The 13889-nt window shown below is 36.6% G+C and overlaps 1 protein-coding gene across 10 annotated transcripts in view; it reads left to right on the top strand.

Annotated features, from left to right (window-relative positions):
- The window catches only part of LRRFIP2 (LRR binding FLII interacting protein 2), a 63391-nt gene extending 50178 nt beyond the window's left edge, over nt 1-13213 (top strand). For 4 of the 10 annotated variants that reach the window (XM_033061057.1, XM_033061074.1, XM_033061046.1 and 1 more), the window contains 8 exons: nt 2231-2323; nt 5673-5774; nt 6026-6158; nt 7423-7472; nt 8867-8987; nt 10496-10575; nt 11467-11571; nt 12336-13213. In XM_033061057.1, coding sequence (XP_032916948.1) covers nt 2231-2323; nt 5673-5774; nt 6026-6158; nt 7423-7472; nt 8867-8987; nt 10496-10575; nt 11467-11571; nt 12336-12446 — 795 coding nt within the window. In that variant the 3' untranslated portion in view covers nt 12447-13213. The remainder of the gene's footprint in view (nt 1-2230; nt 2324-5672; nt 5775-6025; nt 6159-7422; nt 7473-8866; nt 8988-10495; nt 10576-11466; nt 11572-12335) is intronic. The other 6 variants (XM_033061093.1, XM_033061081.1, XM_033061103.1 and 3 more) reach the window with 3 other exon arrangements.
- Nucleotides 13214-13889: the final 676 nt, after the last annotated feature.

The raw sequence follows: 13889 nt of genomic DNA, 5'->3' as shown, positions 1-13889 counted from the left end.
CCAAATAATTTTAGTTGGAAATTGCAGTTCAATTATTACATAATTTTCCCCATTGTCTCTTCATTGCAGTAAGAATTTATTATCTCCAAGTGTATATGCCAAAGTCTCCACTGCCATTTTCAAAAGCTATGTAATGGCTCATTGATCCTTTATTTCTTCACTATATTCTTATGCTTCCTAGGTGGTACTTTTGTAACTCCAAATAGTTTCTGAAAAGCCCCAGTTCTGTTTTGGAAGTACTGTGCTTCATAAACTGGAGTTGATATGATTTACTAGCAGAAGAAAAGGATTAAGATTATCCTAAGTACAGTAATTTCACGATTATAAGCCGCAACATTTTGACTAAAATTTTGGTCCGAACTCAAAGTGCGGCTTATAATCAAGTGCGGCTTATATATGGACAAAGAACAAAAAGTTGCTGTTTTAGTTTGGAGGACAGGTGTCTGCTGAGAAAGGCAGGAGCAGCTCTTTGAAATGGAGAGTGTAAACACCCTCCCTCCAAATTATTATAATTTTGAAATCAAGGGACTTTCAAGTAAAAATACGGGAATTAGGAATAACAGTTCTTTTCTAGGGAAACTAAAATAGAAATACAGTACTACAAGAAACAAACTCCAAACCCTGACAAAGTCAGAGTACAACCTGACACCCCGTCAGGCAGGGTGTTGGTAGCAGTCCCATTAAATGGTGGCTGCATCCTCCTGCAGTGACAGATGTGGTTCAGTTGGAGCAGTGCTCCTGTAGAAGGTGAAGTTTCCCTCTGGAGGTGCAGTGGTGATGTGGAGAAATCCGGTTTTTCCTCTGGAGTCCAGTGGAGAAAGGGGCTCCCTTAGTGTCCCAAAACCTCTGTTTTTATCTTGGTAAGAAATGTTGGTCTCTTCCCCCTGGCTGGAGCAACTTCCAATGGGATGAAGTAATTTTATCAGTCACACAGTGGGACTCAATGGGCCATTAGCAGAAAATGACTCGCTGGAGGAAGGATGGGTTGTGAAAAGATAAAGAACAATGCCGCACTTGGTTTCAGTGGATGGCCCATTAGCAGATAATATCTCCACGGAGATAAGGATCACTGCCCCCACCCTCAACAGATGATGATAGAAAGATACCTTTTATCACACTCTGTATTGTAATGTGCGGCTTATAATCAGATGCGGCTTATATATGGACAAAGAATGAAAAGTTACTGGCACCCGGAGATGCGGCTTATACTCAGTGCGGCTTATAATCGTGGAATTACTGTATCAGCATTTTGAGTTAGATAAATGCTAACAAGCAAGAAACCCTAAAAAATTCTGTTCTGGCTCTGTTGCTTGCTCTTTGACTTCACTAAGAATTAAAGAACAACTTTGCATGTTCTTGTTTGGGGTTTTGGTGGGGTTTATGTATATGAACCAAGAATATACAGTAGATTTGTGTGGAGTGTTTGCTTTGGTAGAATGTAGCATGTGTCAAATAGTCACAAATACATCCAATCCCTTTTGAATATTTGACCTGCATTTTACCACTTACTTGTGTCTTTCCTCCATCTATTAACACTAACAGAAAATCTAGCTGAAGCCATGTAGCTTTTTGCAGAAAGACTTTGTCTTGCATTCCCAAATGTAAAATCAAGTTCACTCCTTAAGAGAGAAATAAAATTGTCTCCTAGCCCTTAAAATTCTTTCATCATCTTCATAGCTAAACTTTTAATTATTTTTGCCGGGCAAGCAGCAAATGCAGTGATAGTCGGCTAAAAGAGTAGAACTACACTTGATATATATTCCTATAGTATCAGAAAGCAGTCAGCAGTTGTCTTTTGCTTCCTGGATGTTTCATTCAAACTCTCTTCTTTATACTTTCAAGAAGATTATTTTATTTTGTAAAAAAATAATAAAACTAATTGTTAACAATATTCACTTTCAGAGAGGACTTAAAGGTATCTGGAAAGCAAAGCAGGGTAATCTTCTGTTCACTGAGTGCAGTGAGAATAGTCACTAAAGAAAAGTAACTCTAGCTGCAATAAATTTTCCCAACAGCCTTGATTGAATAGAATTAAATACCATTCTCTTGCATGAATTAATGAGAAATATATTACATTAAACTGAACATATTCTGTAACGTCATGCTCATAAACTCTTTGGTTGACTTTTATTGCTTAGTTTCCTTTATCTTTTTTAGTGTTTGGGATTTTTTTTTCCATTTCCTTACTTTTCTTTCCTCTTTTATTCTTCCCTCATCCTATTTACCACAGGCGAATCAACGTATGCAGGAGAATATAGACTCCATAACCAAAGAAGTGTTTGATCTCCAGGAGACAATTAATTGGAAAGATAAAAAAATAGGGGTATGAATCAAATATGGGAGGAAAGGTATTTTTTTTAAATTTAGAAATAGATGGATGCCCTCTACACCACAAGGAATGCTGTGTACTTCAAAGAAATTAAGGCCACCCTCAACATAAATGAATAAAATGTTTTGCAGTCTTTCTCTTCTTCAGAAAATGAGCCACACTTTACTTGCATAATGATAAGTAGTACTAATTAAATCTGTAATATGAACTTCTACACATAATTTTCCAATGCTTTGCAAAATTTTTGATGGCATGCCTAGTGATAAAAGAATTGCCTTGCATTGACTTTGCAACCAACTTGTGCATTTCTGTGTTACACTTCTGATCCTTGCAGGATTGGCTAACTTGGATGCACCACTGAACGAAGCTGGTTTTGTGATAGGACCCATGAAATATTTTGGGTATTGAGAGTCATAATTGAAATAGTGATTGTAGGTGACGTTTTGAGGAGCACCTGTAAGTTTCCTGAGTAGGAAGACAGATGGTATAGGAAGAACTGTGCTGATACTGTGCAGCTGATGTAGGGCAGGCAGGGTTTGTCAGCTTTGCTTCTGGGCAGCGTTGAAATTGTAGAACTGAGTCAGCCTGACCATCACTGATCACTGCTACCTGAACTTGTGGCTCTGAACTTGTGGCTGTTCTGGGACACAAGCAGATTGCCTTGTGGCAATAGAGTGTTAATTGGAAAGTCTTTAAAAAGGAATTGTCTGTCTCTTAACAGCTCAGTGGTCATTTCTTTCCGCCTGAATTTTACATCATATTTCAGTATATGCAGATTTCTTTCAAAATTGTTATATTTGCTGGAGTTCATGTCACCTTGCAAAGTTGCCTTTTAACTGATGGTGCCCAGTTCAAAAGCTGTGCTGTCTTACATTTTTTTCGTGCTTCAGTAACTCTCTTCCATCATAAAAAAATTTCAAAGTTTTCTGAACATTCTTCTGAAAGCTTTTTATCTTTAATTTACCCTATTCTTTCCATACTTATTTCTCACATTTGTCTATCAGACAATCTCAATTTGTGCAGTATTTTTGTGCTCTTTCAAATACATTGCCAGAGTTAGTACAAGCATATCCCATATTCAAATGCAACCAGAATGACAAGAAAGATAGATATGTTTTCTTTTAGCCAAAATTGCCCTGCCAGTTTGTATTCTTGTAAACACCATAACTGGTTATTTTTCTAGATAGCTTTTTTTTTAACTCTCAGAATTGAACTCTTAGATAAGAAAATGTAAAAGTGCTGCTCTTTTCTTTCTCATATCAATAAATATTTACATGCTCTTCTTAGCTCACAGCTCTTGAGCCTTTCTCCCTACTACTGAGCAGCTTTGTGGTTTTTACTCTGTTCCAGCTTTAGAAGTCTCTGTGAAGCTTCTCAATGTAGTTTATAACTAAAATTGTAACCTAATTTTACAGTGTATACAACACTTTTTAGCTGTTTCGGGAAAAGAGAGGAAGGCAAACAGAACAAATATAGCACAAGTTTGTTTTGCACCTGCCTTCTTATGTTGTCCTGTTTCTACAGTGCTTGAAATTTGTGGTTATATTCGATCTTAAATTAGATCAGTTTGAGGACATGTGAGTTACAGCTTTGAGTTATCTTCCTGAAATATACACAGTTATTCTACTGTTTAGTTGCTTCAAATTTTCCATTAGTATTGGCAACTCTGAGTTTGATATAGATGTCATGAAGGCTTTTGGAATATTTAGGAAATAGGACTCCAAACGTGTCTGCATTCTGGCATATAATTAGATTTTGCTCATATCAGTATGGTAAAACCTGTCTGCAGAACTTTGTTGTCTTGATTGTTGTTTCCTGCCCCAGTAGAAGAATTGCAGAGGTAGATTTTGTGCAAAATCCATATAATATTAAATTAAACCCTGAGCATACAAACAGTAGGATTTTTACTGGTTTTGAATAAGGATTACTTGGATATGTACCTACATAGGTAGAAATACATAGTTGTATCAGTTTCACTTCCTTCCCAATCAGAATTTTCTGATTTCCAACACTTATTAAGGGGTGAGGATAGAAAATATGTTTGGGAAAGGTCAGCATTGTCACAGGACACTGTCAAGTACACACAATCTGTGTCTGTGATTCTGGGCTGCTGTGTCCATTCTCTTAAGTGGTGAGCTTACTTCTCCTTCCATCTCTGCCACTTTTCCTCAAAAATTAAAAAGATGTATGTGTCTTTTAAGTAGAGCATGAAATTATGTAATGATTAAGGTTCTTCATGCTATTTATAATGTAGTTAGAGATCTAGTGTGTGCTAGGAAATAAAAAGACATCTTACAAATTTTTAAATTAAGAAATCAGCTAATATTTTCACATGTTGAATTACCTTTATCTTAAATGTTCCATTTACATACTAGTGAATCAAATGCAAAAGCACTTGTCAGAATTTTCTGTTGAAACTGAGTAATGCCTTAAAATATTGCTCTAGTATACAGATTCTAAATGATTACTAAAATTCAACATACTGCAGTTACATGGGGCAAGTACAGTACAAACTTATACACCTTCATTTCTTTCTTTGTAGCAGTCCATTCCTACACCTTCATGCATAGCATAAGGTTTAGTTGGAATATTTTTCTTGGCAAAAATGTGTGTATACTTTTGTACTTGTTTGGTGAGGATTGCTTTTAATGCATGCAGTATTGTTGCCCAGTCAAGTGCAAGTGTCTGACTAACTGCCAGGTAATCTCTCCAGCATAGGTAGGCAAACCTATCTACACCCATATTGCATTTCTAGCTGCCATACTTTTTTGTGCTAAAATACTGCTATTAGTGTTTGCTACATTTTTTTCCCTCTAAAACTCATTGCTTTGGGTTTACTAAATGGCATTTTAACCCTTAAGCAACTAGTATTCATGAGTGGATAATTTCATAAGTCTTCTATGACATATGATTTCTTCTTCTGTATCTTATAAAAAGTGAAGAAATTAGTTCAATAGATGTAATGTTTTAGGATCTTTGACATTTGAGTTTCAGCAAATTTTATTTCTTGCTGCAGAATGCCTGTATGAAGAAGAATCACTCTTTTGGTACTCAATTTAGTTTATCAAAATTTACCAAAAAATAGAACTCACTGAGTAAAAATCTCTCAAAAAAATCTAAGACTTGTCTGAAAAAGAAGTTATGACAAATGTAGCATGAAGTTAGATATGCAACTTATAGAAGGCAGTTCTCAGAGATTTATGTTACTACATATTTAAAAAGCACTTTTAATTTCTTTACTTGTATTTGAGATCTTTGTATTTACTTGTAGAAAATCTTTCTACTGTCTGTCATATGCTTTTTCTCTGTGCCATTCTTTTTCTTGCTATCTGCCTGAGCCCAGGCCCTAGAAAGACAGAAAGATTACTTTGACTGCATTAAGAATGAGCGAGATGAGCTCAGAGAGGAGTTGGCTGACCTGAAGGAAACAATGAAGAGAGGACAGGTATGTTGGTAGTAGTTACTTTACAGTAACAGAAACCCAGGAATGGGGCATAAAATCAAGGTCAGTAAATTAGAGGAAGAATGGTTGCTATTCTTGTGCAGTCTGAAAACCTGACCTTAGGGTAGGGTAAATGGTCCATATCATTGTAACTGTTTCAATGAACTTGAAAAGCTCTTTAAAAACTTGCCTGTTGATTTGTATTTTAGTACTTCTGTTGCATGACTAGTTTATTCTTTGTTTTGCATTTTTAGAAACATGGATTAGTTATAATTCCGGATGGCACACCAAATGGTGATGTAAACCATGAATCAGTGGTTGGTACAATAACAGTCGTATCACAGGAAGCTGCTCAGGTCTTGGAATCTGCAGGAGAAGGACCACTAGGTAAAAATATCCTTTATAAAGCATACTTTATAGAGTTTTTGAGGGCTTTGTTTCCTCTCGTTCTCAGTGGGTGTGACTTATAGTTGTAGATGCAAGCACCTGTGATGCTTCTGGAGTATATGCTACACAACTTCCAGGATTGATTTTCATTTTTTGTTTGTTCTGAGTAAAGAAGAGAGATGTGTCTTTTGAGTAAGAAAAAATGTGCTTAGATGTTTGAAACTGATTAGTTCTCTTGGTCCAGTTCCTGTTTTAATACTGATGGAAAACACCTTGCTTAAGTTTTCCATTGTGTTTCACAAAAATAATTATTTAGAATTATGCGTAATCAATGAAAGAGCATCAAGTGCAGTCTTCCATCACATTTATTAGAAAAAGAAGCTTTAAAGACATAAAAAAACATTGCAGGGACAACAGAGACACTAATTGGGGGTTTTGGGGTTAAGTTGGTTTAACTTGTTTTTATCCTTAGGTTGAGCAAGTTATTGTATGCAAGGTCAATCCACCGTAAAACTCTATTAAACATGTAGAAAAACATCTCTATATAATTGATTTATACTTGTACATAATATATAATAGTTACATATTTTTGTATTGACAGAAATTAGACTTGATATATATCTTTCTGCTGTGGCTCCCTCACAGGAAATACAAATGTCATTATGCTTCATTTCTGTCAAAGTTACAATTTCTAAGGGAGCTGCTCTAGTCTTAGCACAGTGTTGCTTGATAGACTGTTTTGTAGCCACTACTGATCTTCTGACTAAATAGAGATATTGCTGTGTTACTGTGGGTCCTGTTCCAGGTACTTTTTTTTGTCATTTGGGAGCAGGTTTTGCAAACTTCTAAACATAAGGGGAAGCTTAGTGGCTTCCCTGAATAGACAACAACCTTCAAATAAGACAGGAAAAAAAATACACAATCAGAAGAAACTTTTGTTGGAAATGGCTGTTCTAGATGTTGGGACAAAACTGTTTTAGTATTAAAAAAAATCATCAATTGTTCATTTGCTATAAAGATTTACTAAATTCAGAGGTCTTGCTTTTAGAATTGTCATACTAATAAACAGTGTGAATTAAGTATTTTTCTTGTTTTTTCTGCTATTAACTGAAGGTTATTGTGTTATTAGTGAGATAGCAAAGTTTTGTGGTCCCAGTGCTATTAGCTTTAATGAGCATTTCATTTGGAATTGAACAAAAAGTTAAGAAAAACATGTTCTTAGTTACAGATTTCTCTGATTTTTAATTGGGTTCTTTGGTTTTAGATATCAGGCTACGAAAACTGGCTGGAGAAAAGGAGGAATTACTGTCCCAGGTAAAATAAGTTATTCATTTCAGAAGTAGACCTTTGTGTATAATTTTGCGGACTATATATAAGTAGTAAACAAATGTTAAGCACAAAGGTGCTTAATCAAATACTTATGCACTAAAGCAAAATAAAATACTCAAATTCTTACCTCACTGACTACCAGGAATTAGCAGTTCCTCATGCTACTGTTCTTATCCATGGGACTTTGATCTTGGTTGGTAAAGAAATGTCATTTCACTAACTGGTTAGCTGAAATCTAACTTGTTCCTGACTTTACTATTAGTGCACATCCCTATCATTCTTTCTTTTATTTTGTCTTATGCAGAAATATTCAAGTCAGTAAAATTACACTCTCATAAACTCAAGTTTTTCTTCAAAATTGCAGAGTGATACTATTCCACTGATCATTTTGGTAACTCAGAGAGAAAATTAATATTATTAAAGTAATTGTGTTCAAATACAAGTATTTTGAGAAGAAAGGATTCAAACACACTGAGCAATTGTTAAGAATAGTACAGTTTTTGCCCTTTTAGTTGAAGACATTGCAAATTTAAATTGTTGTCAACATTTGGGTTTGCTGTGAATGAACTTTAATTATAGTGTAGATACTTGTTTGGAATGCCAATGAATTATGATATTAAATATATATAAATGTGTATGCACATATTATCACTGTATAATTTAAAAATCATTAATCATATATTTGATGTATATCATGAATGAGGGTTTTGCAAGTTAAGTCACATACTGCTTTTCTGTAGAACAATATTTTTATAAAAATGTCCAAAAAGTAGCTTCTACTTCTTTCATAATGTCCATACACAGGGCACATAGCTCAGAAGTCTATGTTCCCTGACTACTGGAAAAACTGAAAGATAGCTGCTCTAGCATGAAATGAAGCTATTAAAGATTAACGTGCACTACAGACTTGCCTAGGACCATTGTTTCCAGGTGGAGTATGAGAGAGGACCCCCTAAAAAAGCCATGGATTATTGTCTGTAAACTCACTAGGATTATGTTCAATATCTTCATGTGTGTTTAGAGTGTAAAAGATACACAGTAGAAGAAATGCATAAATGGAGTTTAATGCCTTCTCCTCTTCTGAAAAGTGAGCTGTGTTAGTTACTAGGTGCTCCTGCACTGTGCAGACATCCCTGCAGCACTGACCAAACTGGTGGGCTCGGGTTGTGCATTGACATGCAGAGGATACTCACCCAGTGATGGGGGCCTACAGCCATGGACCTCAGGGACTCACTCCCCTGCATGGCTCTGCTATTCTTGTTTACAGAACCTTTTTGGCGTCTCAGGACTACTCTGTCTTTTTATCATTGAACATTTAGATACACAGCTACTGAACTTCTGGGAGTCTCTTTTTCATAAAGAAGCACTTCCTTTTTCAGGTTAGAAAACTGAAGATGCAGTTGGAAGAAGAACGACAGAAATACTCTAAAAGCGATGGCATGAATCCAGATATAATAGGCTTGGAGAATGGCTCTGACTTGCAGCTAATTGAAATGCAAAGTAGGTATATGTTTACTGTTCAAAGTTATTCTTGCAGAGAGGATTTCCAGCTCCTGTTGTTGTGCCCTAGTAGTATTGTGAGTGACTATATTGTTGAGCAGATAGGTTTTTGTTGGTATATGTCCTTGCATGGCTTTCTCACTGCCGAATAGTTTAAAAATCTTTCAGTGTTGAAAAACAACATTCTGAGAAGTTATTTTTCCATTGATAACCTTGCCTAGAGTGGGTGCCACTACTTGGATACAATTTTGAGACAATATAATTTCAGTTAAGATTTTAAAAATATATATTCTAAAGGATAATTTTGTTCTATCTTTGATACAGAAACTTGATCTAGAAGACTATTGTCCTAAAGCAAAACCTGAAAATTTATTTAATATAATATTTAGTGTTGCTTCATAGAAGCACTAAGATGCTTTTCATTTCAAGCAAGCTGTTCAGCTGAAAACTTATTTGTCTGACAGACTGTAATTTAATATACAGTAATTTCACGACTATAAGGCGCACCCTTTTGAGTAAAATTTTCCCCGGAACCCGGAAGTGCGCCTTATAGTCCGGTGCGCCTTATCTGATAGACAAAGTTCAGAAATTTGCCTACCCGGAAGCAAGAGCTGCGAGCCGCAGGGGGAGCCGGCAGGGCCGCGGCTGCCAGGTGGAGGTGGGGCGGAGCGGCGGCGGGACGGCCCCTCTACAGGCACGCCCCGGCCCCGTGGAGGGGGCATGGAGCAGTGGCGGCCGTGCCCCGGCCCCGCTGGGTACAGGCGGGCCTGGGGGCCCAAGGCATCGCTCCTGCCGGGTACAGGCAGGCCCGGAGGCCAATGGCTGCCGGGTTGAGGTGGGGCCTCGGCCAGCAACCGTGCAGAGGGAGCTGGGGGTGGAGCCTCGCTGCAAAAAAAAGTGTGCCCTATAGTCCAGTGCGCCTTATGTGATTTACAAAGTTGCGAATTTTGCCAACTCCCCGGGGGTGCACCTTATAGTCTGGTGTGCCTTGTGGTCGTGAAATTACTGTACTTGTATTAATGAACATGAACAAAGCACTGGCAATGTGAGGGCTCAAATGTAACAGCAAAATGATTTGCCAGGCTTCTTAGAGTTCGTCAGGTTCAAGTCTTGTGCTCCTTGTTCAGATATTATTACAGATGTCTAAACTGAATGCTGCTGGTATTATGTTTACTGTGGTCTGACATTTAGTGTGTTGATTATTGTGTTGATTCTGTTCTCTAAGGAATTAGTTTGCTGATCTAAACGTGTTTTAAAAGGTATGTATCTCCTTGGTGCACCTGAGATATAATGCCCATTTTTATAGAGACCGTAGTTGTGTTCCCTAAATAAAGGAAAATTATTTCCTTTCAATACTCTTGTAGATTGCTGAAAGAACATTAACTTTGTTGTGATCCTGAGTATGGGCTTCTCAATAAAATTGTCTTTTTAATTAATTTTAATTAAAAGGCAGACTACTAGTTTAGAGAATTGCTTTGACTAAGGTATTTATGTCAATTTTTGTCTAGGAGATGCCAACAGACAAATTAGTGAATACAAATTTAAGCTTTCAAAAGCTGAACAAGATATAACTACTTTGGAACAAAATGTAAGTGTCTGTCTTCATGTTTGTTATTACACTGCACACTTTTACAATACTTTTTTCAACAAAAACTATGAAAGCATATTGCATCATTTGATTTACTGTTTGATACTTAGTTTGCATAGAATGACACCACATTGTTTCATATTTCCTGCAATTAAATACCTGTGCACAGCCTAACCATAAGAGAAAATCTGCTGAGATGCTGAGCTATAAAACCATGTTACTGACTTACAAAGTGTGATTTTTTCACAGATATATAACTCTCAACTTTAGAGAGTAAATTTGGTACCTTCCACAGTATTTACAACTTTCTTACGAGTAATTAAGTTACATATAAATTGACTTTTTGAACTAGTCGCTTCAGTTCTTCTTTATAATGTGCCATACTTTTGTATTTTAGGAACTTAACTATAGCTTATTGCCTAAAAATTAAATGAAATATTATAATTTAAATTACAGATCTTTTCTCTTTTGCACAGATTCAGTCTAGTAGGCTATCATGTGGATTTAGGGGAGCAGGGAGCTGTACATAGAACAATGCAGACTGTGGGTTTTAATATTTCCAGGTTGCAATCAGGATTTGTCTCAAGTCCTCTCCTCACTGCTGAACTCTGTGCTTCGGCTCAAGACCTCTTTCATGTCCTGATAACAGTTCACTGTCTCCTTTCTACTTTGCACCTTTTCATACAATTTCTGGTTTTCAACTTTCCACTTTCATTTTTAATCCCATGTGTTTCCCAGTTCTTGATTTGTTGTATTGCAACTCTTCTCTCTCTGTGTAGTGCTTTAACCAGCTATATCTTCTCAGCTGTGTCCTTGGAAGAACAGCTGGTGGCAGGTGAACTCCAGGTGGAGCACCTGAGTATGTTCCTTTTGTCTTGTTTGGGTTTACAGATTGGACGACTTGAGGGACAGGTTGCAAGGTATAAAAATGCAGCAGAAAATGCAGAAAAAGTAGAAGATGAACTCAAAGCTGAAAAAAGGAAGCTTCAGCGAGAGGTAACTGACTTGGTTTCCATTCCAGCTGTGTAATCCTTTCCATCTTGAGCTGCTCTGTCTTTTGCCTGCAAGTTCTGGTTTTTTTTTGTAATCTTTGATTACAGGTTTTAATTTTTCTTTGAGATGACCTTCAGGTCTCAGTATGACATTAAGAAGATATCTAGCACGTTAAAGTAAGACTAACTACAATTCAATGCTGTACTTCCTTGAAAGGAAGCATCTAAATGGTATTTTTTTCCTAAATGTGATTAACTTGTAATATTTTAAAGTTATCTTTCTACAAAAATTGCTAGAGAGATGAATAGTCCCTATGTCAAGTGACGGCGTGGTAATTTTCCAACTTGCACCTCACAGGATTCTGAGTAGGAGCTGTAATTAACTGAGCTGTTGATAGCTCTTGCTTAAGAGCTGCTGCATCACTGGCATGATGCCTGCTACCTGTGATGGGAATATGTATCCGTGTGGAAGTAACAATGGTGGAGAGTTCTTTACCTTGTTCTAGGTAAATTGCTTTCATGTAATGGGAGATTGCAGGCACCTAATTCTTTCAGAATGAATACACTTCATGTTTCACTTACTTTGTGATTATTTTTAATAGCTTAATTCTATTTCATATGCCTGCATTATGAAAGTGTTATATCTTAATTTCTGTGGCATTCTTATGAAACATAATATTTTTATTCCTCTTACCAAGCTTGAGAACAGCACAAAGTCCAAATAAACTAAAGTGATCTTTTTTTGTTTCTTTTTTTTCCATTTTATAGTTAAGAACAGCACTGGATAAGATAGAAGAGATGGAGATGACCAATAGCCATTTAATGAAAAGGCTGGAGAAGATGAAGGCAAATAGGACTGCGCTTTTATCTCAACAGTGACATGGAAATTGAAAATTCAATGCACTGCTCCTTGAATAACTAGTCCCTAGCTTGTTTATACATACAGACTTTCAGTGGCAGAAACTATTTGAACACTGAGCTGTTCACTGGTGGTTTGGTTTCATAATTAAATGACATACTTTTTGTAATTTATGAGAGAATGAAATGTAGTTTGAATTCCCATGTGAATGACAGCAATTTTTCAGTAGTGTTTGATTCTAGAGTCAAAGATGGAGCACAATGCTGTATGTTTTTACAACTGTGGAATCAAGTTTACTCACGATCTCTTTTGGCTGCTTTAATGATGCTTGATGCTCAGAGACAGCTGCATGAATTCAAGACACTGTATTATGAAACTAACGTATACTTGCTTAAGACATCACACAGCACAAGTGCCTTTTATCTGGTGCAATTTAGTCTTCATTGTTGAAATAACCTTTGAAACCAGAAAACATTTTATTTTAAGATACATTTGGGGTATTCCCTAAACTTTATACATTTTGAAAATACATTTTTTAAAATATTTAAATTTATAAGAAAAAATAGGGACTGTATATAAATATCTGCTTCTTTTGCATGGGCACATCTGACTTCTATGTAATTTTGTCAAATACTAGCCTCTGATACTCTTAGCATTAAGAGTTTAGGTTTTAAAACACCATCAAATTGTGTCATCTGCTTAAGTGCAAATCGAAATTTTATGGGGGGAGGAAGGGGCCAACAATGTGGCTAAGGAGTTTATTAAATGGACACTTTACTGACCAAAACTGGATGTTTTGTGTTTTCTTTTGAATACTGAGATGCTAACAGGACAGAGCAAAATCTATAGAAGAGTAAAATCTGATCTTCATACTCTTAACAAGTATATTTCTGCCTCTGGAAGAGTGAATTTGAATATTTTTTCTTAGCCTAGTCTGCTGCTGCTTGACAGTACTGCTATGGAGCAGAGGAGCTGCATAAGGAAGAAGATATTTTCTGGAATTGTGTATGTTTTTTTCTGTAGTATACATCCTGTAGACAGTGAATACAATTAAGAACTTTGACTTCGATCTGGCGCATCGCAAGTAGGACATCAGTAGCACCTGCAGTGGCAGTTCTGAAGTGTTTGAAGTGGCACTGCCCCTGAGTTGAACTTTTCTTGAGGCCAGCAGTAGCCTTGGTCTGAGAGGAATCATTCTTTTGGACATGTAGCAGGTGTTTTCCACTTGGGAATTGCTACTCGTTTTGGAGTATTTCTCAAAGCAAGGCAGTTTTCAGGACCTTTGCAATCCTGAGAGTAGTTAGTACCTTTGCAATCCTGAGGTTAGTTAGTACCTTTGCTTGACCAGAGCTGTTTTCAAAGAACAGCCATCTTGAAAATGCAAAACAAAAGCTTTCTGTGTCTGGATGTCTCCTGGACTTGGAAAATAAAATTCCTTCCCTGTTGAGATACTTTGTAAGTAG

This window comes from Catharus ustulatus, chromosome 1 (assembly GCF_009819885.2).
Source record: "Catharus ustulatus isolate bCatUst1 chromosome 1, bCatUst1.pri.v2, whole genome shotgun sequence".
Lineage (NCBI taxonomy): Eukaryota > Metazoa > Chordata > Aves > Passeriformes > Turdidae > Catharus > Catharus ustulatus.
Note: the sequence above shows the minus strand (reverse complement) of the source record. Positions and strands in the feature narration are given on the sequence as shown.